The sequence below is a fragment of the Microtus oregoni genome, unplaced genomic scaffold, assembly GCF_018167655.1.
Source record: "Microtus oregoni isolate MIOR12 unplaced genomic scaffold, Mior012 000018F_ref0000195, whole genome shotgun sequence".
In the NCBI taxonomy this organism is placed as follows: Eukaryota; Metazoa; Chordata; class Mammalia; order Rodentia; family Cricetidae; genus Microtus; species Microtus oregoni.
Window position 1 is genome coordinate 26,526,472 of NW_024543077.1, and position 27,240 is coordinate 26,553,711.

A 27,240-nucleotide genomic window follows, 5' to 3' on the forward strand; every position below is an offset into this window, starting at 1 on the left:
CGCTGCACTCCTGCAGCTGTGGCTTCAGAACAATGCAGCTGCTTCTTTGGATTAATGCATGTATGTATCTGCCGTGTATGAAGGTGCCCACAGAGGCCCCGGTGGGTCCCTTGGGGCTGAAGCTACAGGCAGCTGTGAGCCATCTAATGTAGGTGCTGGGACTTGAACTCAGTTTACTGAAAGAAAGACACGCCTTCCTAGTGGCTGCGTCCTCTCTCCAGCCCCCGTGATTCTTCTCCTGATAGGCTATTTGATCAATGAATTGTATCTTTTATTAGGATAAAAATATGGCAGTTAGTTTTGTCAGTATCTTGATCAGTTTCCGGAAGTATCAGGTAGGTTCCCTGGACACCATCACTGCCCCTTTTTAAAGCCTGCGAGCAGTCATTCCCAGCTTTTATCATGCGTCTCCGGAGGTGACCATAAAAGGGCGTCAGCCATCCTTACAGGAATGCATGCTCAATAGAAACACCTTCTCGTAAACTTTATATACACCTTATGCATTTGGAGCAAACTCAACAGCAGTAGCCCTTTCTGGTCAAGAGAGCTCCCTGCAAGAGTGTACATGCTGCGTAATTTCATTCACTAACAGGTTGGGAATGACAGATGTTATCAGTGGAGGGTGGGTTAGTGATTATGTTTGGGGAAGATGGGCATGGTTATAAAGAGCACCTGAAGGATGCCTACAGTGCTAGAACTCTGGTACTGCATCTTGGCTAAGCTGGGTTCGCAGGTTCCTCTGGTGGGATGTTGAACTTAGTGCCCTGTGAGCATAAGTATCACTGTGTCTCAATATGCCGAATAGATTTTGAGATCCTGATTGGGGCATGATATTATAGTTTTGCAAAATGTTGCCATGGGTCAAAGGACACAAAGAACTCGTATTATCTTTCACAACTATATGTAAAGCTCTAATTAGTTCGATGAAGGTAGAAACAGCAGAAGCCAGAAGCAGGCTATAATGGCAGACATCAGACTGAATTTTCAGGTTTTGGGTAGGTGGGAGGCATTGGGATGGAAAAGCATGCCATCAGGCTTCTAGTAAGTTATTTTATTAACCATGAGGTCTGGTCATCTGTATGTTCATTTTGCACATCCTTCAAGTTATAGACTTGTGATTCGTGAGCTTTATGTGTAGGTGCACATGCGCACACACACACTTAAAAAATTACATTAAACTCCAGCTAAGTTAGTCACCCAAAGGAGAGAAAGCCAAAGGGAAGAAGATAGCTCTGGTCCCTGCCTTTGTAAAGAAACAGGAGGCCAAAAAGGTGGTGAGTCCTCTTTTTGAGTCAAGGCCTAAGAACTTTGGCATTGGATAGGACATCAGTCTAAAAGAGATCTCACACACTTCATCGAGGGGCCAGCTATATCAACTGTATAAAGGGCCACCCTCTATAAGCGACTCAAAGTACCTCCCGCCATTAACCGGTTCTCCCAGGCCCCGGACTGGCAAACAGCTCCCCAGCTGCTTGAGCATGCCCGCAAGGACAGGCCAGAGAAAAAGCAGAAGAAGCAAAGGCTGCTGGCCCATGCTGAGAAGAAAGCTGCTGGCCAAGGGGATGTCCTGACTAAGAGACCACCTCTCCTTCAAGCGAGGTCAATACAGTCACCACCTTGATGGAGAACAGAAAGGCTCAGCTGGTGGCGACTGCCCATGACAGAGGCGCCATTGAGCTGGTGATCTCCCTGCCTGCCCTGCTGCATCATCAAGGGAAAGGCCAGGCTGGGGCGGCTGGTCCACAGGAAGACATCCACCACAGTTTCCTTCACAGAGGTTAGCTCTGAAGACAAGAATGCTCTGGTCAAGCTGGTGGAAGCCATTAGGACCAATTACCGCGACAGATATAATGAGATTTGCCGTCACTGAGGAGGCAACGTCCTGGGTCCTAAATCTGTGGCTCAGATTACCAGGCTGGAAAAGGCAGAGGGCAAAGGATTCGCCACTGAACTGGGTTAAATGTACACCGCTAAGTTTTCAGTACATAGATACAATGTTAAAAAGTTATCTTCAAAAAATTACATTAGAAAGGAAAAAGAGAGCAGACCAGCTTAGCAGGAGTCTGAACAGCCATGTAACTCTATTGCTGTACCAGGCATCTTAAAATACCGCAGTGATCATAGGTAGGTGGCCTATGATAAACTTGACATCTTATTGCAAGGATGTTGGCAGCTGGTAAATTCCTATGTTATTTAATAGGTTACAGAATCCTCAATTGGACCTTTGTAGAAAGAAAATGCTCTGGTCCAATGAGATGGCTTAGTGGGCTACAGGTGTTTGCTGCCAAGCTTGACGACCTGAGTTCGATACCCAGGACACACACATGGTAGGAAGAGCCCACAAATTGTCATCTGACGCCCAGTCACGCACCATGGCACATGCGGCCTTTCCACAAATGAGGAAACGTAATAGTTTATACAGACAGTATTCCTAATCAACATAGATTAGGTCTGGAGACTGTAGACTCAAATCCTCTGACGCAACTTCCTTAGATCCGAGCTGCCCAGCCTCTCGCTTAGACCCGTGAGAACGTCGGTTTAAAAGCTGGCATCTGGAGGGGACGAAAGGGCTCAGCGGGCACAAGGGCTTGCCACCAAGCCTGGCAGCCAAATTCACTCGCCAGCACACACATGGTGGAAGGAAAGAACCAACCATCTTCCTGCACAGGCCGTGGCACACGCGAATCCACATGCAGAAGTCACACACCGGTAAAGAAATGTAAACATTGTGAGTTGTAGTTAAAGGTGCCCCGTCGGCTGCTAGAGTCTTGGATCGTGAATTTGTCTGGTTTTGGAGCAAAATGCTGGCAAAAATATCAAAGCAGGCAGTGAAGAAAGAATAGCTTTACAATAAAGGATGCCACAGGGACTGGAGCTCCACAAGCCGGGAAAAAAATAATTTTAATCTTAATCTTATTATTTAAAAATTAATTCCGAACGGGCCATGGACTTAAATGTATAATGAGAAATGTAAAAGCTTTAATAAGAGGAGACCATCTTTAGGACCGGACAAGGGATGAGTTTCCCAGGCGTATGAGATACAACTGATGAGTTAGACCTCATCGAATCGAAAGCTGATGGAATAATAGGACCTGTGAAGAGGGCGAGAAGACAGCTAAAAATAGACACCTGAAGCACTTGCTACTCACAGGGAGGGCCAATCCATGCATCTGGGGGCGGGGGGGAGCAGGAGCAGGCGTTTTGCCAAAGGCAGCCCTCTACCCCGTCACAATGTCTGGGAGAGCATGGGTCTCCGGTTCCGCGGAGTGCTCAGTTCACAATCAGTTGATCCTGGTGCTCTTCGACCTGCGGCAAGGCAGCCCATCCCAATGGAGCAGAACCGCTCCTCTACTGGCCTTGAAGGGAAGAGAGGAAGTGTCTGGGGTCACACATTCTCCCCTGAGAGCACGCCTCCAGGGGTCTCAATGCTCGCACTAGGCACCACCCCTCACACACATGGGCCTTTGTGGGACACTCCAAACCCAGCGTATAGATGACATGTGACCAGGGGAGAAAGATGGTCGAAAAATACACGCGTGGAAAGATGTCCATCAGTAGCCACTAAGGAAATGCAAATTAAAACCACAGAGGCCTGTCGTGGCATACCCGTGAGGATTCTCAAGCCATGCCTAGCAGTACCAAATACTGCAAAGACACAGAGAAGCTCTGGCGATCATTCATCATCTGTGTGGGCAAGGTGGCGTAGTTCACAACACCATAAATTAGTTTGGCAGTTTGTTATAAAACTAAATAACAGTACGGCATGGCATCCCTACTCCTGGGCATTTGTGCCCCTGGTTTGAAGATCTCATCAACGCAACCCAGAACAGCTTTGGTGACCCAAAGCCAGATAAGCCCTAGATTAGTGACTAGATCGTGCCGGATCCCAGGATGCGCTGTAGAAACAAGAATTAAAGGACTTGCTCAGGTCTCTAGGGATTCGTGCAGAGTGGGATAAAAGCCAGTACCAGAAGCTTCCTTGCTGTGCTCTCCTGTTTGTGTCGTACTTGGGATGTAGGAAATATTTATGGGAGCACAGACGAGGTGATACTTGTTTGCAGGTATGGGGGGGATCAGGCTCAGCTATAGTAAGGACGGAACGGTCAAGGCGGCCAGAAGAGGGCAGCAGTGGATGTCCTGGGTGATGGAAACGGGTGTTTGCCTGAATCGGTCTCAACATTCTCTCCCCGGAATTTCATTCCAGTTTCCCAAGGTGCTGCTGTTAGTAGTACCACTTCACAGTAGAAACTCTGAAGGATACATAGGGTCCACGTGTGCTATTCCTAAAAATGATGTCCAATCCACAGCTACCTCAAGACTACCTCACTACAAATAAAAAGTAATAAGAATGGCGGAGGGGCAAGCTCCCTCCTCTCCTCAGCAGAGTTGAGACTGGTCTTGAATCGCTGATTGGCACAGACCTTTTGAATTCTCTTATCCAGTCTTCTAAACTTGGGATAGAAAAATTGATTTGGGTGATTGCTTTCTCCAACTTCTTTTTATTGTGTGACAGACTGGGAAAGAAATCACCTTTAGGTAACTGAGGTGATTTTTAAAGGTATTTTTTTAAAGCGCTCAGGAAGTCTAGAGGTGTAACCGAGGCTGAAGAGGGAATGCGTGCAAACTCAGCAAACGCGGGAATTAACGTGGCTTCTTTTGAATGGAGAGAACTGTGGCTGGAGATGGGGCAGCGGTAAACAGCCAGCCGCCGTGCTGACGTCACCACAGCTCTCCTGGCGGAGACGGTGCTGATGTCACCACTGCTCTCCTGGCGGGAGATGGGCAGCTGTAAACAGCCAGCCGCCCTGTTCTCATCAGCACTGCTTTCCGGCGGTGCTGACAGTTCTCAGCTAGAATGTGTTCTCTGTTGCCATGGCCACTGAGCATCCCATGATCGGGAACTGTCTCAGCCCCCGTAGATTTAAGTTCTTGTTGCTACTGTCGTGACTTTGGTCATAATAAAGTGCGTGGTGTATATTTCGTCAAGATAGGATAACTTGTCGATATTCACCATGGACCCTGAAGGAACCTCAACTGTTGCCTTCTCTGTTTTTTAGTCATGGTTCATCTGAATGTATAAAGATGCAGAACCAGAGGTTATATGAAGTTGGAGGAAACATAGGTAAGCATCATCTGTCATTTCTATTCCCATAGTCCACGATACATTCATGGAATGTTATTGTTGTAGGGGTGTGGGTTTTTTCCCACACATTTTATAGATAAAAATAAAAATCAATAATGTCTGGGGTTTTATAGTTGCATATAAAAGCAGTTTTATGAATTTTTTTTCCTCCAATATTCTCAAAATTGAAGTGACATAAAGACTTTGGGTCCTTTTCAGTGTGACTCTTAAAGTTAGAAACCGCCCCTTGCTGGGCTCACGAAACAGAACAGAGTTGAGAACTTAGAGAGCGTGACTCCCTGCACTGGCACACAGCTCAAGGTCTGTTGCCGGATGAGGTCAAATGTGCCTCCGTCTGTATCTTCTGTGGCTGACATGTTCCTTTGTTCTCTTTCATCTGTGGACAGTGTTTCTCTGACCTTCTTAGGGATGTCCTTTGCTGCCCAATTAGGGCCTTGTTCTACCTGTACTTGAGTTTACCCCTGCACTATTTCCCTCCCATCAGTATCAATCCCACCTAAAATGGTTCTCAAAGGACCAAGAAACCTTGGAACTTGGCATAGGCTGATGAGAGAACACATTCAATTCTCACAACACAGAAATGAAACCTGGCTTCTCTTAAGGGGATGTAATAGGAGCTGTGGGCCACTTCCCGCTGCCCAGCTCCCACACACTGGCTAGCTTTACCCAAAATAATTACACAGAAACTGTTTTCTTTTAAACACTGCCTGGCCCGTTATCTGTAGCCTCTTATTGGCTAACTCTCACATCTTGATTAACTCATTTCTATTAATGTGTGTAGCACCACAAGGTGGTGGCTTACCGGGAAGATTCTTAACCTGCCTCCATCTCGGAGAGGAGAGCTATGGCGTCTGCCTGAATCTGCTTCTGTCTCCCAGCATCCTGTTCTGTCTACTCCGCCTATCTAAGCTGTTGTCCATCAAAGGGCCAAGGCAGGTTCTGTATTAACCAATGAAAGTTAACACATAGACAGAAGACCCACCTACATCAAGGGGAGAGACTTGTGGACAGTGACAGGGTGAAATTAAGCAGGTAGTCATGCCAACATCATCTCCCGCCCCATGAGGCATATAGCTAGGCTAGCAGTCTCAGTAGAGCAGAAGTTAGAACTCTGGAGGATGATGAGTTTCAGAACACCTTGGGACATATGGTAAACTTGTATCTCAGATACATACACACACACACACAAAAAAAAAAAACTTATTCCTGTCCTCTTTCCCATTTCTTTGCTCTACCTCGTTCCACTTCCCAACACACCTTCATTCAGCTGTCTGTTTTACATTTCTTCTTCCAGTTTCTTCTCTCTTGAAAGCACTCTCCCCAAGGGTCCTCCTCAACACCTCACCAAAGTCGCCCTCTCACCCAGGACCCCAGAGAGCGCACGCTGAAATGCGGTCACTGTTTTTGTCTTAGTAACTGCCTGGCTTGGGCTTTGCTGTCTGAAAACACTTGTCTCTGATCGCTGCTGAGGACAGATGAGTTTCCGAGCTTCCTCCTGCTTCTCTGAGTCTCTGCTGCTTCTTGGCTCTTGTGAGCATAGTCCTTGGAAGTCTGGGTGTGTGCACACACCTTCCTAGATGAACTCAGTTCTCTCATTGCTTTCTCTCCACCTGCCTGCCTCCCAGTCTACCCTCTGGGTCCTGCCCTTATGCACCCAGTCACCTGGCACACTGCTGGGCGTGCCATTGGCTGACTTCTAGAATGTTCTTGCTCCAGATGCCCTCATCTCCTGCTTGGCTCTCAATGCCACCACTTGGTGATGCCTTCCTATACTATGTACCCTCCTTTCTTTGTTTCCCCTAATATTCCTATTGTTAAGACTTATTTTATATTGCACATATTTGCTTACTATCTAAATATCCACAGGGGAAATTTTTTGACACTGGATTTGTGCCTGTTACTTTAATAGAAAGCAACAAAATGTCCATTCTTGTTCCCTTTAAATTTTTTTTGAGATTGTAATTACATCATTTTCCCATTCCTTTCCTCCCTCCAAACCCTTCCATAATACTTCTCCCTAAACTCTTTCAAATTCATGGCCTCTTTTCACTAATTATTGTTACAGTAATATATGTATATAAAGATATACACCTAAATAGAGCCTGCTCAATCTGCATAATGTTACTTGCATGTACATTTTCAGGGCTTCCCTTTAGGTTTGGGATATCCACCTGGTATGATCTCAATCTCAATATCAGCATTCCATGGCTGCCTGTAGTTGTGCTGAGGCCTTGCGGTCTTTCCACCATGAACTCTACATATCTATTTTGTTGTCTGTGTTTAGCTCATGTTTAGGCAGTCATGTTGTTGAGACTTTATGGATCTAGCTTCTGACATTACTAGGAGGCACAGTCTCACATGAGACTCCATGACTCCCTGGCTCTTAGAAACTTTCTGCCCTGTCTTCCACAATATTCCCTGAGCGTTAGGTGTGGGAGTTGTACCCTCTGGGGCTGGGCTCTATAGTGTTTTCTATAATGACCTCAATCAGTTGCAAAGAGAGATTTCCTCAGTGAGGGTGAGGACTACACTTACTTACCTGTGGTTATAAAAATAAAGATTGGATGAAGTTAGGGATTATGTTGGTTTAGTCAAGTGGTAGTGGTAGCTTCTCCTTCATGACCCATGATTTAACTAGCTCTAGGCAGTTGGCTAAGTTTCTAGTACCAGAAATAATTTACCTCTTACTGAGCAGAGAGCCGTTGGTTATGGCTAAGACGTGTGTGCCATTACTGCACCCTGAGGGTCATCCCATCCTGGCTGTTGTTTGCAGTCATCAATGGTGTTTTGATTTTTTTAGCGTTGCTACTTGCATTCCAGTGGTATTTTGTGTTCTGATAATATGGCTTCCTATTTTCTTTCCTCTGTACTTATTCCTCTCTATGCCTGTAAGTCAAAATGTGTTCTTCTTTTTTTCATGGTGTCACACATATCCCGATTGTTCCTTTCCTGTGTTTTTAAATTCTTTTTCATATCCCTTACTTATTTGTCGAGATCCTTTATCTTGGACTACAAGGGCATACGACCACGCTTCCACACCTGGCTCTTTCTTCCTTTGAATGCAGATTCTGGGGATAGAACTCATGTCCTATGCTTACAAGGGAACCACTTCACTGGCTTGAACTTTTTGGTTTTCTTTCTTTTAGGACAACACTGTTTGGATCCTGATGCGTATATATTGGATGTGTATCATGTTAATCCTCATGCAGAATGGGTGATTAAGCCCTCGCCAAGCCTTTAAAATATGCCGACGATGGCTCTTGCCTTGTATTATACGCCAAGAAGTTCCTGCATTCGTGGGAAAAACCACACTGCCCTGAGGTATTTGCTCCTGTAATCCTGGTTCTCCTGAAGGGGCGGCGTCACCAGCTCTGTCGATATGAACTACAGAGAAGGAGCTGGTTCACATTGAACTGAACTTCCTTATCACAGTCCCTTGGTAAGAAGATATGACCCAGAAGAAAGGCCAACGTTACTCAATGTGGAGCTTATGTAGCAGAAATAGACTTGGCCCCGTGCTTGGGAATAGGCTGCACTTCTGATGTGAAGCATACACTATTTATGCTCCTAGATTGGAGGGCCTTCCGTCTAAAGACAGCTGTGCCCCATGTCATTCTGTGCATCGCGCTCGGAGAGGACTTGGTAGCGCCCCGGTGCAAAGGAACTTTCCGTTGAGAGTTGAGATGGTATGTTATGGTTCCTTGTCTCATGTGCGCAGGTCCTCATTACAAATCCCAGTTTGGCAAGGGCGTCCTGGGCTTCCAGGGTGTCCTGTGTAGTCCACAGTCATGGCATCTGTTCTCTCTTCTCCCAGTTGTGGTGCTCGGGTGAATAGATCGCCTCTCATGTGTTAGCGTGAATGTCCTTTGCAGATCAAACACTTTCTGTTTTCGACGTTTTACAGCTGTAGCCACTTCTGCTGTCCTAACTCCAAAAATACAGAGATGCCTTTGCCCATAAGTGCCGAAAAGGCCACTCGACCCAGAATTGATAAGTTGCAAAAGTACATTGTGTGCTTCGATCTAATGTTAACCAGACACGTGGCCAGGCACTGTAGACTAGCACTGGGCTGTGGAAGCTGGAGACCACTGTCCGGTCCACATCTTGCACAACTATTGTCTAGATCTGCAGTGGTGAACATTTGGTCCTCGTGTTTCTAAGAGAAACAGATCTAAAATGTACCGAGGGACATTTTACAGAGGACAGCTCTGCCTTCCAGAGGCTGCAGAGAGCATCCTTATTCATCCCAGGTGTGTGTGATCTTCCACAGACCAAGAGTTTGATGGAATTAGAGCCGTTACCACATTTAAGACCCAAGTGCCAGTACAAGCAAAACTCACTCACAAATGCAAAAGGACTGTTTCCTTCCCTGCATAGCCCATGTCCGGAGATAATGAGGATACTGTAAAGGCGTGTGCAGAAGAGCTCTCCCTTTGCTGTCATGTCTGATACAGAAACAAAACACCCATCTCCAACAGTCAGGTCATCTCCTTGTCGAAGCATAGCACTCTGTGCGTTCAGAATGCAGACTGTTTTCTTCCTGGCCCTCAGGAGTTTGCTCTACTTGTCTAGAAACACAAAGACCAGTTTGTTGGGTTTATTTATGAATTTCTATTTCCTTTCTCTGAAAAGCCACTAAAAGCCAAGTGCGTATGCACTACCGAGGTTTGTGTGTGTGTCCCGGTGTTTGACCGGTTTCCAGGCTGCCCAGTGGGCCCATGAGTGTGCGTGGTGAGCACGTTGTCATCCTGTGGGGCAAGCAGGGAGTGAGCATGTCACTGTCAAGCTGCCGGATTCCAGAACAGTCGCTGGAGGAGTCCCTGCCTACGCACAGAAGCAAGGCACCCTTCCAGAGCACCACTATGTTTCTGTAAATACGTGAGCATGTTCCTGTATTTCTTGGCATGAGAAGCATCCGATGCTGTTGTATTTATATAGAAAGTGCACAGCTCTGTTCATTTCTTTTCCTCTTCTGGGGTTCTCATTTCAGACGACATGAGAACACATTAGGATCTGTGCCTTAGCTTTAGTCGCCAGGCTTCAACAGCAGCTCGCGGACGGCAGGTAGCTCACGGCAAGGCTCTGCGTTCTGTGCCAACTTCTGTGCGGCTTCAGAGGCAAAGTCTTGGCTGAATCGGTAACTTGGAATTAATCATTTCAGCCTGTGAGGGAAGGTGACAACTCTCAGATAACTGTATTCTGTGGAGGGCAGTGTCAGCATCAGGGGCAACGCTGGCTATAGCTTTTCGTTTCTCGTCACACAGTTAATCCGCTAGAGAAGGCTTAGTCACCATGCAGACTGGTGTCTGTGTGCTCGAGGAGTTTCTTCCGTGGATTTTTATTCTGAAAGAATAACCTTCTGATCAAATTGGAAATACCTGCCATCTGTACTGAAAAAACTTTGGCCTTATTGAGAGTTGGTTTTCTAAAGTCCAGTAGGCAACGTGTTAGACTAAATGGGCTGTTTGCCAACAAAAGAGGCCAGATACATGGGTAGTAAAGTACATTCGTACTGGCTTCTCACCCATCTAATGCTCTGGATACACAAGGAGGAAAATAACGTCATTCGGGAACGTAGTAAAGGAAATGACTCGGAGGAACACATATTCAGGAAGGTGTCTACAGCTGCCTCGTCTCCCCTCCATTCTCCCTAGGAGGCTCCTTTGCTCTGCAGCTCAGCTGGGAAATGGTTCTTCCCGCCAGTGGCCTTTGGACAAACTGGAATTCTGATTCCTTACAGTGTGTATGTGCCGTATAAACTACCTCACCAAGCCTTTTTTTGGGAAAGAGAATCAAATGGACTTTTAACATTGTTGTTGTTGTTCAACTGTCCCTGGGTCTTACTTAAGTCGCTGCACTTAGCTCTCAGTGTATGTTTTGATAATATGCCATTCACGCCATGAAATAGTCTTAGCAAAAGCATTAGGACAAAAATACTGCCGTGTGTTCTGAGGGAGTTCTCGTGTGTCCTCAGTGACTGTCTTGTGTTGCTAACCATGGGGGACGCGGGCTGTCGGGAACTGGTGTTCATTGTTCTGGCAGCGATCCTGCTCCTGTCCGTGCGTTTCCTTTGACTGAAAAGGAGAGGGGATGAAATGTCCCTCTTCTGAGCAAATATGTTGATTTTTTTTTATGTGTATGTCTGACTTGCCTGAAGAGACTGTACATTAGGGGGTATAATTCTCCCCTTGACAGGCATTTTCAACTATTTTCCATAAATATGTCACTTAATAAAAAGTAATATGACGTGGGCTAAAAGTGTTTCTTTCACACACGGCGCTGTTTTGCATGCTCTTGTTTCATTGGTAAACACCACCTTCCAAGAACTTCCTGTCTTCCTAACGTAGTGATTTAGTTAGGGGAAAATCATATAGCCATGGAAATTCCAGTCCTGTGCGTTTTCACCTCAGAGTTAGATGTTGAGGCTTTTGTCCCATCAGCTCTCATTAACTAGGGTGTGGACATCGACTTTTATCCATAAAAAGGAAGAAACAAACACTGAAATGATCGTGCATCCGGGTGCGCAGTGGTGCGGGAAGAACTACAGGAGTCTAGAGGCCCGCGTCCCAGCCCTGTGAAGCCCCTGTCACCATAGTGAGAGATGACCGGAGGGAGTGGATAGCACTGACCCTCTCATAACTTCACTTCTGCTAGGTCTGGCCTCGGCAGGACTCTAGTTACATATAAGAAGACATCTTTTACATACGTATGAAACTTCCCATAAGTACAAAAACCATTTTGACAAAGTTCAGTAAATGGCTCTTCTTAAAAATTTTCAACCTTTTACTGTATATCCCAAGCCAAAAGCAAAATAAATAAAAGTAAAAAGGAGTAGCACAAGGGCTCAGAGATTAAAGTGCCTGCTGTCCAAGCTGTGGACTGGAGTCTGTGTCCCCAGCACCCACAGGAAAGCTGGCCCAGCACCACACACATCACACAAGTGCACACACTCATCACACACACACATGTACACTCACTGCACATGCACACTCACCACACACACATCACACACACTCATCACACACACGTGCACACTCACCACACACACTGGAAGCCGCAGAAAACCAGGGCTAGGAGATCGAAGGTGTAGATACCAGCACAAACACACCTTCCTGCCTAGCACAAGTGAAACCCGGGGCTCAGTCTTCAGAAAAGGTAAAATGATCTCTTTGCAATTTATTTGACGACTGATAGAGGAAATCCTCACCCGTCTTTCTCCTAATTATTCAGCAAGGTAATGGCATATTGAGTGTTGCATAAAATCAATTAATTTTTATATTTGCCGCAAGAAATAGAGAATAAGGTTTTAAAACCTTTTACTACAGCAGCGACCAGTAAAATCCTTTTTTAATAGTTTTAGCATAATATATATCAAAGCTGTATCTATAGAAGTTAAACTACAAATACAAGTAGAGTGTGCATGTTTGAGAATAAAAGGCAAATGAGAAATATGAATTCCTCGCAAATATACCTACAATTCAATATTATCTCAATTGTAACTTCAATAGGATTCTTGGTAGAAATTGACAAATTAGTTACAAGATCTATATTTGAATGCAAAAGAGCTCAAATATGTAATCAAGAAAGGGGACTTGAATGAATGAATTTATTGTTTACTATAAAACTTTAACTTCCAAGATAGTTTGCTGAAAAGTGAAATTAAGCATGTTGGGTCACAGCCCAGGAGGGTGGCACTGGCATGCCACTTCCTGGGTCTTCAAAGCCAAGTGGACATTGGGTAACACTGGAGCAAGTGGGTATCAACATGGATTAATTAGAAAAAGGAACAGAAAAAACCAAACTGGACCCCCTGGCGTTATAGAGCAGAATTTGCGCAGGGGGTTGACAGAGTTAAAGAAACTCAGCCCCGAGGCTTTCAGGAAACACTACTGAGAAAAGCCGGTGTGGAGAGAGAATTGTGAAATGCCAGCCCTCAGGAACTAAGGCGGAAGACCCTGGGTGAGAGCCTGAGACCCCAAAGCCATTCCCAAATCACAAATATACAGGGTAGTTTTCTCATTAAAGGTTCCTTAGGAGAAACACAATGCGCAGATTAAAATTAGACTTAAACACAATTGTAAACAGCTGCTTAACCCCAGAGAATATTAAGAAGTCAGGGCACACTACAGCTTGAGAGAAAAAAGTACATCTGAAAATTTTGTTTGGCAAAGGACCAGTACTCGAGAAGCATTCAGCAGCTGGCTTACGGTAAGATCACTCAGGGGGTGAAGGCGCTTGCTCCCAAGCCTGGGTTCCCATTCCCAGGACCCGTGTGGTGGAAGGAGTGAACCAACCTTCAGTGAACTGACCTCCACAAGTGCACCAATGCACACCACACACACACACAGACACACCACACACATACATACATATACACACACATACATACACATTCATGCAGACACACCACATACATACCATATACACAGACACATCATACACACACATACACACCACACACACATACACATTCACACAGACACACACAGGCACACACACTACACACAGACACATCACAGTCACACAATACACATTCACACAGACACACCACACACATTCACACAGACACACCACATACACACAAACACATCAGATACACACCATATACACACCACACACACACACATACACAACACACACAGCTAAATAAATGCAATACAGTTTTAAAAGAACTTGGTAAGAGGCAAGCTAATTTCTTAATATGGGCTCAAGACTTTGACATACTCAGAGAGACACAAAGTTTATGAAAAGTAACACCCAGACAAACTTCAGTCACCTTCATCAAAACTCCAATGCCATTGTCCACAAAAAGAGGAAAACAAGTTTAAAGTTCCCAGGGAAACAAAAGGACTTCAAATAGCCGAAGCAATCTTGTGCAGAATGAGCAGTGCTGACAGTTCTGCAAAACCTATTTCAAAGCCGGGCGGTGGTGGCGCACGCCTTTAATCCCAACACTCAGGAGGCAGAGGCAGGCGGATCGCTGGGAGTTCGAGACCAGCCTGGTCTACAAGAGCGAGTTCCAGGACAGGCTCCAAAGCCACAGAGAAACCCTGTCTCAAAAAAAAAAAAAAAAACACCTATTCCAAGCCATGCAATGGAACTCAAGTGAAAACACAGCAACAACGTACTCCCGGCACCAAAACAGATACCCAGAGCTGCAGGGTGCAATCGCGGATCCAGGAATAAACCCACACAGTAATAGCCGCCTGAGTTTCAACAAAGATGACAAACATGTACCTTGGAGAAATAAAATGGCTTCTCCAACAAAGAATGCAGACAAAATTGGATACCTACCTGTACAGAAATGAGGCTGTGTCCTGATCTCTCATCTTGTTTACAAAAGAAAAAAAAATCAGCCAAAACCTAAAATGGACCAAAGACCTTAGTGTATGGCATGAAACTGTGAAAACACCGGAACTAAACATTCATAAATCTTTAAATCCAGGCTGACAGGTAGGTTCTGAGAACTGCAGTAGCTCGGGGAGGCAGGCGTGGAGAGAGGGGTGGCATCACCTCAAAGAGTCCCCACAATGAGAGCAGTCAGTGGAGCAAAGACACAGTCCCCAGAGGGGTAGGAGACTTAGTCTATAATATGTCAAGAATTGAAAAAAAAAACCAACAAGCCAACATTTCAGTGGGTAAAGGGGCAAAAGAGTTGACTTTTCAAACGATGAAGGATGCACGGTCAGCGTATCCGTTCCTTTTCTTTTGGGGTGGCAAAGGCATCATGACCAAGGCAGCTTATAAAGGGAACTTGGATTACGGTTCCAGAGGGTTAGTGTCCGTGGGAGCGGAGCAAAGGCATGGTGGCAGGGACTGTTGTGAGGAGCGGCGGGCTACGTTCCTAGCACCCGGCCGCCCGCACGGCTAGCTTTATACCCAAAATAATTACACGGAATCTGTATTCTTTTAAACATTGCCTGGCCCATTAGTTCCAGCCTCTTATTGGCTAGCTCTTACATATTGATCTAACCCATTTTTATTAATCTGTGTAGCCCACGAGGTGGCTTACCAGGGAAGATCTTAACCTGCGGCTGTGTCGGGTGGGAGAATCATGGTGACTCCTGACTCGGCCTTCTTTCTCCCAGCATTCTGTTCTGTCTACTCCACCCACCTAAAGGTTGGCCTATCAAATGGGCCAAGGCAATTTCTTTATTAATTAACCAATGAAAGCAACAGATTAGAAAGAAATGACTCCCACATCAAGGGACAGCTGAGAGCAGGAGTAGAACACAGGGAATAGCAGGAATCTTTCAAAGTTCCCAACACCAGGGTTTTGACTCCCCCAGGAAGGCTGCACCCCACCAATACACCACTGGAGCCATGTGATCAAACATATGAGCCCGATGGGGGCAGGGCATCTCATTCAAACCACCTATGCCAATCCACAAAAAAATTCTCAATGACTTTATTAGGAAAATGCAAACAAATATCACATTCAGATGACTCTGCCACGTCCTGGTCAGCAAACCAGTTCTGGCGAGGAGGCAGCAGGAGACGGCAGCATTGTGTTCTTGGTAAAAGAATCAGCTAGGTCTGCACTGTAGAAGTCAGTTTCCATCTGATCCAACCCTTCCACTTCTGGGTTTGTGCCTGGGAGAATCAAAGTCAACTTGCTCTAGTGATGCCTGCACAGTCCTGTTTACCCCTGCGATATTCATAATAGCCAAGTCAGAATCAGCCTGGGTATTCAGTGACCGGAGAATGAATAAAGACATGGTTCACATATACGATGGTGTTTAATCCGGTCAGAACAATGCAAGTGTCTTCTGCAGGAAAACGATAGGACTGGAGATGGTTCTAGGTGGCCAGTCCCACAGTCACCCGGGTCATACACTTTCCTAATAATTCAGAGTGGCGTGAACCTACAAGATGGACCAGCAGGAGGGGGGCTATAGCAAACGTGGGGTGGATATGATCTAAGCACACTGCAAGCATGCGTGGGCGTGTCTAGTGAGACCCCTGCAGTTAACATATGCAATAACAGATTTTCAAATTAAAATCACATCTCACTTCGGAAGGAAGATATACACATTGTCAAAACAAAACACATGAACGAAATTTAGGGAAAGGAAAATCAAAGAAGCAGCATGAAACAGCCAGAACTAAAGGTTCCTCCTCAGGCTAAGAGGTGGAACCGGAACCCCAGGCATTAGCAGAAGCCCAAGAGGGTACAGTGTTCTGGGGATGTGTGCCACTTTCAACATTTGGTGATCTTAAGATCAAGATCTATGCATTTCCTTACAGGTAAATATTACCTCGGGGGGGGGGGGGGGGGATCTGCAAAAACATAAACATTCAACCAGAGGGATTAGGCCATGTGCTCTGATACCTTGGGGGACGTGTACTGGTGTTAGAAAGGCTTTTACAATGTATTTTAAAAGTTGTTAGATAGATGTCATAGAAGACAGACAGACGGACAGGTAGGTGCCAGTCCAAACGTAACCATTACAGGAGAATTCAGTCACACTCCCAATGCTGACAGGGTAAATAGAATTTTGAAAGTGCCTTTGCTTGGTGTTTTAACTAGCATTGTTTCCCTGTGCTCAAGAACTTGGACTTGACGTTTGTTTATTCTTAGTGATGGCTCTGCCATCTTGTAGCGTTTTACACTGTGTGTGCAGCCTGCTCTGGGGTGTAACCATGTCTGTAGATGGCAACAGCGTGTCTGTCCTCCGTGAACATCTCTCAACACTCCCCGCTACCCCAGGATCCAGTCAGGTCACATGGAGTCCCCCCTACCCCAGGTTCCAGTCCAGTTCATGCAGAGTCTGTGCCATGTGCCAGTTTTACAAGTGAAGAGGGTCCCAGGACCCCATTTGTAGACACCCTTATCTGAAGAAGTTTAGAAAAGTTCAGACTTCGAGTGTCTGCTTCAGCACAGTGCCACACAGAGGGTCTCAATCATTTTCTGGGTGGGCATGAGATTATCATGCAGGGGTATTGGCGTGCTCACGCAGGAGCAAGGAGAAGCGATGCCCCCAGAGGGGGTTAAGAATTGTCCTGGGTCCTTCTTTGGTTTTTTTTTTCTTTTTGTTTTTCGAGACAGGGTTTCTCTGTAGCTTTGGAGCCTGTCCTGGAACTAGCTCTTGTAGACCAGGCTGGCCTTGAACGCCCAGAGATCCACCTGCCTCTGCCTCCCGAGTGCTGGGATTAAAGGCGTACGCCACCACCGCCTGGCTGGGTCCTTATTTGGTCCGTAGACCCAGAACCTCAGATCTAATCTTTCCCATTGGAGAGCTGTCTCCCTTGTCTCTGGGTCGACCCAATTAATACATGTCCGGTCCATCTTACTGGAGGCTCACCTGTTTCCACTCAGTGACACCATGGGACAGCCAGCTTAGCAGATGTATTCCCTTTTAAAAGGCCGCACAGTTAGGATGTTTGAAACCAAGATTATATCTCTACACCAAAAATCCTTTTCAGTGACATTGAAAAACCACCTTCTCTCATAGCTACTTTATGTTTTTAGTGCAAGTCGATTCTTGGAACCCCCTGGAGAAGTGGTACGTTTTGGGTAAGTTTGGCCACAGCAGCTACAGTATAGTAGTAGCAAGAACAGGAGTGCGCTGGATTTATTTTGGTCCTTTGCTTTTACTTCATTTCCATTTGACACGAGATGTTTAAATTCATGTACATTTGTGTACATTGTGGGATCAGAATAATTAACATATTCATCACCCAAAACACGAATTTCTTTGGGTTACAGCCTTCAAGCTCAATTCTAGCCATTTCGAAACTTGCCTCATTAACTTAATTCCTCCTGATTCTTCCTCTACCTGTAGACCAACCTCACAAGTCCTTCCCTCATTTTCCAGGCCTATGGGTAGCCACAACTCTCTTCTAGGGTTCTGAGACCAGTTTCTTACCAGATTTGAGTCCTTAGACACCAGCTTGCTTCATCTTTAGCAACTGTCCCGTTTTAACGATGTTGTGCTTCCCAGCACCTGTCATAAGGGGGCAGCAGAGGCTGTTGATTCGAAACTAAGCCACCATCAAGCTGATTTCCTTGGGCCCACCTGCCAGAATCCAGGGCCCAGCGGGAGGCAGCAATGGCCCTTCCTGCAGTCCTGCAGGGCAGTGCCACACGCCCACCCTCTTTGCCCAGGGCCGGGCAAGGACACAGAGACCACCAGTTCATAAAAAGTCAGGTTAGTAGAAGTCCTGGGCCAAGGGGAACTCAACAGGCCTTGAGTTCCAAAACTCAGGGCAGAAACCCTGGACTCAGACAAGGGGTAAAGTGGCCAGGCTTGCAGAACCCCACAAGCGTGGGAGGTTAAGGAAGCTAAAGTGACCAAGGCAATGTCATCTTGTACTGACTCCATTATCCGTCTGCTTAGAAACTTCTCAACCCAGTCCCCAGCCCTGCACGTAGAGACCTTGGCAACTCACCTGGGATTGCCCAAGACCCTGTCCAGATGTATTAATCGAAATAACTGTTTATACAAACCAAACATAAAAATAGCCAAAAATGGTGTAAATGATAAATTGTCACGTTGTGTCTGAAATTATGCCCTGCTAAAATAGACGCTGCAGGGTTCCTCTGTCCCTTTTCTACGCCTGATTGATGTGGGAGTGTCTTCTGTCTATCTGTTGCCTTCATTAGTTAATTAATAAAGAAACTGTTTGGCTTTTGATAGGCCAGCCCTTAGGTGGAAGGAATAGACAGAACAGAATTCTGGGAGAAAGAAAGCCGAGTCAGGCAGTCGCCATAGCTCTCCTCTCCAAGACGGATGCAGGTTAAGAATATTCCCGGTAAGACACCACCTTGTGGTGCTACACTCATTAGAAATGGGTTAATCAAGATGTGAGAATTAGCCAGTAAGAGGCTAGAGCTAATGGGCCAAGCAGTGTTTAAAAGAATACAATTTGTGTGTTGTTATTTCCGGGGCTAAGCTAGCCATGTGGGATCTGGGCAGGAACGTAGCCTGCCGCTCCATACAACACCTGATGGCATTGTGGTCTTTGTGGTCTTTGATCTTTAAGAACCCTGTACCCCGCACTTCAGCACCAAGAGTCTGTCTGGTGCTAACCAAAAGAAAGTACTGAAATGGGAAGTGGGATGGCGGGAAAAGTGGAGGGAATGGAAGGAGGGGAGGGAATGGGAACTGGGATTGGCATGCAAAATGAAAAAAGATAGTTCGGTTACTTTTTTAGAAAGAAAATTATATTCAATTCTATCAGGCAAAAAAGACACCATTTCTGTAAGTTTTTTGGTTTTTTGTTTGTTTGTTTGTTTTTTGGTTTTTCGAGACAGGGTTTCTCTGTAGCTTTGGAGCCTGTCCTGGAACTCCCTTGGTAGACCAGGCTGGCCTCAAACTGGAAACAGTCTTGCATATTAGGTATATGTCAATAAATAATTACTTAGGATTGTAAAAAAAAACAAAAACAAAAATGGAGCCAGGCGGTGGTGGCGCATGCCTTTAATCCCAGCACTCGGGAGGCAGAGGCAGGCGGATCTCTGTGAGTTCGAGGCCAGCCTGGTCTACAAGAGCTAGTTCCAGGACAAGAACCAAAAAGCTACGGAGAAACCCTGTCTCAAAAATCAAAAAAAAAAAAAAAAAAAAAAAAAACGAAAATGTAAAAGAAAGTACTGTGATGTGTCCTCCCATGCATGGTGGCCTCTAACTTCTCACTGATGCTCAACCAGTGAGGATCAGACTGGAGCTGATTCAAGGCAGGATGTTCAAGAATGGAGAGCCAATTGAGAAGAGGCCCAGCTGGGGCCCACGCTTCTATGGTGATCACTTAGAAGAGGGCCAGCAAGGGCCTATCCTTCCTTCTCGAACACTGGACACACCCCTACTGAGAGGAAGAAAATTGAATGGTATTCAACAAACATACGCCAGACTTGATGAATTAGTTTATTAGGGTTACATACTTGAGTATGGGGAATAAGTTACAGGAATGGGGATGTCATTTAAAGCCCACCCCAGTATGGCTGGGGCTTCACTAAAGCTGGAACCTTGACGCTTTTGATGGGGGAGAGTCTTCTGTTTTCTGTTAATTTCATTGGTTAAATAAAGAGACTGCTTGGCCTTTGATGGGACATAAAATTAGGTAGGTGGAGTAGACAGAACAGAATGCTGGGAGAAAGAAGCCGAGTCAGGCAATCGCCATGATTCAACCACTCCAGACAGACGCAGGTTAAGATCTTCCCTGGTAAGCCACCTCGTGTGCTACACACATTATTAGAAATGGGTTAGATCAATATGTAAGAGCTAGCCAATAAGAAGTTATAACTAATGGGCCAGGCAGTGTTTAAAAGAATACAGTTTCCATATAATTATTTCGGGTAAAGCTAGCCGTGCGGAGCTGGGCAGGAATGCAGCCCACCGCAGCTCTCGCTACAAGCTTTCTCTATGACTTGTAGGTGTCTCCAGGCCAGAGTCTGTCCAAGCCACCTTGGGCTTGTGTGAGTTGCCCCAACAGTAATATGAGCTCAGCAAGGGGGAACTTTGTGTGGCTGGTCCATTTCAGGAACTGCCTAAGACTTCTGTGCTACCTCCTGGGTCTAACCCGGAATCCCTTTAGAACTTCCCCGAGTCTCAATGAGCTTAGGAAGAAAACTGTTCCACATCAGTAAACATGAAGCTCCACAGACCACTGTCATGAAGGACAGTCGACAGTTCCTGAGGCTCAAGATGGCTAAGTGAGGAACCACCTGCCATGGAAGCAAAATAACCTGAGTTTGAGTCCTAGCACCTGCCTGACAATGAGTGTGGTCACACAAGCCTGTGACCCTGGAGGTGGCGGCAGGGAGATAAGTGGGTCACCATCACTCACTGGCTAGCTGACCTAACCAATCTGTGAGTGCCAGGTTGAGTGAAACACAGAAGAACTCATCAAAAAGGATTTAAAATAGTGGAAGACGCGTAATGTCAACCTCTGGCCTAAGGAGACACACACACATGTGAGCCTGTGTGCACACAGAGACACACACCGACAAAAGTGTTTCCTAGCAAAATAGAAGTGTCCAGTGTAACTGCTCAAGAAGTTGCGGCTTCCTGAGCCCCTTCGCCGTGTGTCAGGCAGGTCTCAAATTCCCCAGCTGAAGACTTCAGAAAAGGTTCGAAGGGGAGCATGCTTCTGTGACCATGCATTATGACATTTGGGGTTCCAAGTTTTCATATTATAGGTATCACTGGTAGTGACAATGTGATTGCATTTAGAAAGATTATATTTCCCTCCTGGATATACAACCTATTAAGGCATTTGGGGAAAAAAAAATAGGACATCACACATCAGCTTTTTTGGCCAATGTCCCTGAGACAATCTCGCCCCAGACTGCCACACTGTTCTGTGGATAAAAGTTTTAAGCCTTACATTTAGATATTTGGCCCACGTTGGTTTTTGCGCAGCCCTACAGATAAGGGTCAAAGTTCCGTGGTTTTTTTTTTTTTCTCGTGGATATACAGTTTCCTCAGCACTGTTTATTGAAGAGGGTAATTTTTCCCATATAGGTTTTTGGTACTTTTTATCAAGAAATGTTTGGCTATACATGGTTAGATTTATTTTTGGAAACAATTTTTTTTTATGTCAGTGTCACACTGTTTTATGGCTACAGATCTTAGCACTGCTCAAAATGAGACGTTATAATGACCTCAAGTTTCATCCTTTTCTGGAGCTCGCAGGCCTGGAGAGATGGCTCCACAGATAAACATTCTTGCTGCTCTGGCAGAGTACCTGAGTTCAGTTTCTGCTACCCACGTCTCAGGACTCTGAAGAACCTGTAATTCCAGCTCCTGGGACTTAGTACCTTCTTCTACTCAATTCAGGCATCCACAGACACGAACACACACATCAATTAAAAGAAAATTCTTTAAAAAAAAAAAAAGTTGCTTGGGCAACTCTTGTGTTTCAATATGCCTTTCAGAATCATTTCCTCTAGTTCTATGAAGGATGTCGTTGGTACTTTAATGGGGTTGCATTAAAACAAAATTACTTTGGGTAATACAGATTTTTAGAAAATCAGTATGAATTCTTCTACATGAGGGAACTCTATGTTTGTATAGGCCTCTGTGCACGTGTTTCCTTCAGTTTCTTTCATGAGTGTTCATTTGTATTGCACGTCTTCAGTTAAACTTACGCCTAGACTTTTAGATTCTCCTCTCCTCCCCACTGCTCTCTCCTTTCTTCCCCTTTCGTCCTTCACTCCCCATTTCTCTCCCTCCTCCCTCTCTCTTTTCTTCGTAGTTACTGTGAATTGTATTATTTTCACATTTCTCAAAATTCTTGTTACTGTAGTGAAAAATGCTACTGATATGTACATGTTAGTTTTATAACCTGCAACATTACTGAACTTATCACTTTTAATAGTCTTTTGGTACAATCTTTATTTTTTTACAAAACAGGATAATGTGACTTTTTCTATTTATGTGGCGTTTTTCTTTTTCTCTTACCAAATTGCTAAGCTAAAACTTCCCCTAGTGTATTGACTATGAGAGAACCCAAGGACAGCACAATAGAGCCAGTGAGGGGTAGGTGGCCAGAAGCCTAGAGGCGCTGGGAGGAATTTTCCCGGCGGTCCCCGGGGCTCAGGGGACTCGCGTAGCCTGGGGAACCGCGGAAAGCCCCGCCCCGCCCCGCCCCGCCCCGTGGCCTGCGGGACTCGCCAGCCACGCCCACCGCAGTCTTCATCCTGCACAGCGGCCTGCTCTCAGGTCTGCCAAGGCTAGGGCCCCTGAGGCCACGGGAGCTGTCTTCCTGCTGTCGCCTGTCCCCCAGGGGCTTGGGAAGCGCGAAGCCCCGCCCTCCAGAGGCGTGGTGTGGGGGGGATTCTGCGAGAAGCCCCGCCCCTCCTCTCCCCGTGGCCTGCGGGAGCCCCGCCCACCACTCTCTTAACTCCTGTGTGTTATCCTCTGCCAGCAGGCTTGCTAGGGTTAATGACTGAAGTTTTACAAAGACCAATACAGCGTTGCTCCAGCAGTCCTGAGCATTATTTGGATGTTGGACATCAAAGTCTCAGGGGTCCTCCTCAGGAAGACCACTCCAGGGTATTGGGGACCTTAAGAACAGTTCCTGACCCAGAGTATTTTTTTTTAGCATGGCTGTCGTGGCAACTCTCCACAAGCTCGGGTGCAGTGTGTCCCTTCCATCCCGTCCACGTCTGTCACACAGACCTCAGGTGCAGTGTCCTTCCATCCTATCCACGTCCTGTCACACAGACCTCAGGTGCAGTGTCCTTCCATCCCGTCCACGTCCTGTCACACAGACCTCAGGTGCAGTGTGTCATACCCCAGCACTGGCTACTGTGACCGTGGTACATCCTGACCTGGCCACCTTCTGTGCAGAGGCGGTTGAGGCTTTCCAGCATGGTAAGGTGAGACCTAAGCTGGACGTGGGCCTGGAAGTACTTTCTCACCCTCCCTCAGCCCTCACGCTTTCTCAGTTTCCTACCAGACCCAGAGGATGGAATGAGGGTCGTGCCTACTAGAACCACCCACTACACCTCCCTAGAGGCACTGGGACTGCTCAGCAACCCTGCACTGCTAGTCTCCATATGGGGAGGATGCTGGAGAGGATGGCAATGGCAGCACCATGACCCAGGGTCCACGCCATGGCCATCTGAGGCTGCTGTGGCTCCTTTTCTGTAATGCCACCACCATGTTGGAATCCCTGGAGGATTCTCTGTAGGTTAAGTGTTCCTCCATCCTGGATCTGAAGATCTGTATAATTCCCACCTCACATTTCTTGTGCTTGGATTCACCCCATAATGATGTCTGTATTGTTTTGAGCCGTGGGATTCTGAGTTTCACGGTACTGGATTCTGGAACATCAGGCTCCGTTCCTTGTTCCGAGTGAAACCAGTGTAAAAAGGGAAAATAACACAAAGTCCAGAAGTGCAGCTTTAATGTAGACTGTGTGTCCAGCCTATTTCCAGACCCCGTAAAGGACAGAAGTCCCCCTTGCTGGTGTGTCACAAGACACTTGCGAGGCCTAACTGGCAGTTATACCACGTGAGATGTGAGAAGGACTGTAGATGGCTGGACAAAATACTTCTGAGTCTTGTGTCCACAGAGTTAAAAGTTTCACCGCCATAGCTTCAACAAGAGGCTACTTCTGGCTCTTCTCCTTCGTGGAGAGGAGCCCTCTGCCTCTTCTAGGATTCTGGGGTAACCTCTGACTGCAGGCAGTCAGCCTGTCTGTACCCTGGAATGCCTGATGAACCCTTATCCTTGCAACTTGATGAGCCTTTCTCTTTGTACCTTTCTCTTCCTTGAAGGTGCTATTCAAATGGTTCGTAAAGAAGTCATTCATCCTTACATTAGCCAGGCCTCTCAGCTGCCATCATATATGCTAATCTGGGGACATCAGAGTGGCCAAGATGTTTGGTGTCAGAGCTGAATCTGCATAACAATATATAGGAGCTCGTGTAAGGTGAGGGGAGCAATATTCCTTGCAGAAGATATGTTCCTAGCACATACTCACCTGTCCTTCTTATCAGCAGTGTGGCGGCTCACCAATCACAAAAAAAAAACATCATTGCTGTACTTGTTCATGTAGCCTGAACTTTGAGCTTTTTGGTGGTCCTTCCTTTCTGAGACCACTCACTTCAAAGCATGAAGAATCAGAGACTCTTTCAAGTGTTGGCCAAAGAGACAAACAGAAAACAGAAGGCCACTGAGACAGAGGAACTGTGGGTTCTCTCTCTGTGTATCCTATGTCAATCAGGCTATTTATGTCAGAGTTGACTTCTGCCATACTGCCTATCCAGAGTCATACTGGGTGACTTTGTGTGAAGTCAGAGGGTCCTAGCCCTCAGTGTTTCTGGTGTTAAGTGACAGGCATTTTTACACTGCTTGTAAAATGGGGCTGAGAACTGAAATATCCAGCCTGGGCTGTTCCCATGGACACACGTAAAGTCGAAGTAAGCGTGTAATCACGTGAAGAGAAGCAGGTGTGGGAGTGCTTCAGGACTGGGATAAGTGAGCAGACTGCGTAAGGAACCCAGGCACTCCCAGGAGAGGAAGAGACACATTGCCTCTACAGGGATCATGTCAGCAGTTCCAGAGAACATCACCTGTGTTATCCATCTGCAGAAGTCAGGCAAAGAGCACCCAGGCAGGTCCTAGAGCTACCTGCACCAAAGTTGCCATCCTTGGGGCTCAAAACCACAAGGGCAGAGAAAATCACAAGAGTAGAGACCCATGTGTCAGTTCATCCAGGGATGAGGACAGTGGACAAATGGCTCTTCCACCTAGTGGAAAATATGTCCAAATACTATTTCACATGAGTACCTGCTCTGCTGTGTACATGGCAAATTCATACACCATAGACTAGAGTGTTCCTGTACTGTGTCGTCAAGTCCCAGTATGATGATGAGCATCATGAAGAAATGATGAGACACTGCAGACATGCCACTGTCCAGAGATGTCCTCTGAGACATGTACCCAGGATCCTAAAAGGACTTCAGAAGACTTCTCCCCTACTTCGACCAATAAGAGTAGCAAAGAACACATTTTAGACTTACTTACCAGTCAAAGTGCTGATATCATCTTATTACATCTTGATAAAAGTTCATAGATGATGTTTGTCTTGTATCATCCTGGACCCATTCCTCCAATGATGACAGAGCTCCACCGTGGGTCAGGACTGGGTCAGGAGGGCTCAGAGATGGCACATGAATTCCAGCATCTGGTTGATGAGTTTACTGAAAATGATAAGAGGAGGAATATTCTCCGTAAGGAATCATATGATTGGTCAGACTGAAGGCAGGTATGAAAATAGAGGTACAGATTGGTCTACAAAGAGAATCCAGTGAGGACAGTCCCAACTCATCAACCGGCCCAGGAACAGTTACTCATAACACAGTGAGCCTGTGCTGTACCTTTGGCCACAGCAAATGTGGTGCAGAGTTGAGAAGCCCTGAGACTATAGTGAGAAGTAAGCCAACGCTGAACCATGCTTGCTCTCCTTTTTCCTATCCTATTCCTTCCCCAGTAGAACAGAGTGTGGTACGTCATGACAACTGATTCGGAACTGTAGGAACCTGGCCTGTCTCACCATGCAGACACCTTGACGTCAGGAGAAGCCCACAAACCAGTCAGCTTCTCTCCAGCGTACATGCCAGCAGACAGCTTATGGCAGCAGCATCCAGGCTTTCTTCTGTCCCAGAACCTGGTGGAGAACAAGGGATCAGCGGAGGGGAGCATGGCATATGCCAGGAGGTAGCAAGCACATGAGACAAAAAAGGACGCTAGAAGGAAAGGTTGATGAAAAGTTAGCTGCAAGTGAATGACCATTCATGAGAGCTAGTGCTGGTAGCTTGTGTTGACAGTCTGTGGGAAAGTCAAGGACTTTAGAAGATTTGTCTTTCAGCCCTGGGTATGTGTGAAACCTGAACATGGAATTCTTTGAACTCTACCTGGACAGTCCTAAATTCAGCCTTCTATGGAAAAGTAGTATCCAGGCTTCTCAGTACCAAATGAGTACTCCAGAATTTAGCTAGCCACAGTACTTCAGTTCTTGAACATATCACAGTGGCATACAGCAAGGTGGGAATTCCCTAACATGTAACAACTTACTGTGCTTCTCTTGAAACCCTCAGGCCCAGCTCTGGGAGTTTCCCTGAAGGTTCAGCCCATCGATACCACTTTGCATCTGGGCAAGGACTCTTCTCACAAATCATTTGCCAATGTTAATTGCCCATCAGGCAGGACAGGTGAGATGGTGTTCCTAACAAGCACCAGAGGAGAATGATGTAGGCAGCCCACTAAAAGCAACCAGGCCATTTCCAGAAGACAGGAAAAGGATGACCATGTGTCAGTAGCAACTGACAAAGACCAGACAGGTGGAGGAAAGGATGGGAACAAGATAAGTTGTCAGAGGGTGCTTAGTGGACCGAAATGGCAAGGGACAAGAGAGTTGACCGTTTTCTAAAGTGTCTTGTCTGCATAGTTTGAACTTGAACTTCATAAATGTTTACATATACCCAGTCAGAACAATAAAAGCATGCAAGGGTAATAATGGAAGCTCACGTGTTTCCAGGTCATACGCTCTGCAGGACGTTCTAATGACCAGGCAGATTGAGTTCTCCAGGAAGACTGGGAAAGCTTGAAGAACAGCATAGCATTCTGTGATGGCAGAGAGCAGGG

General features: G+C 46.2%; 1 protein-coding gene across 1 annotated transcript in view; it reads left to right on the top strand.

Moving 5' to 3' along the window:
* The window catches only part of LOC121459043 (rho GTPase-activating protein 28), a 174,047-nt gene extending 165,260 nt beyond the window's left edge, over positions 1 to 8,787 (top strand). Inside the window, exons 17-18 of the mRNA XM_041668543.1 lie at positions 5,058 to 5,122; positions 8,290 to 8,787. Coding sequence (XP_041524477.1) covers positions 5,058 to 5,122; positions 8,290 to 8,384 — 160 coding nt within the window. The 3' untranslated portion in view covers positions 8,385 to 8,787. The remainder of the gene's footprint in view (positions 1 to 5,057; positions 5,123 to 8,289) is intronic.
* Positions 8,788 to 27,240: the final 18,453 nt, after the last annotated feature.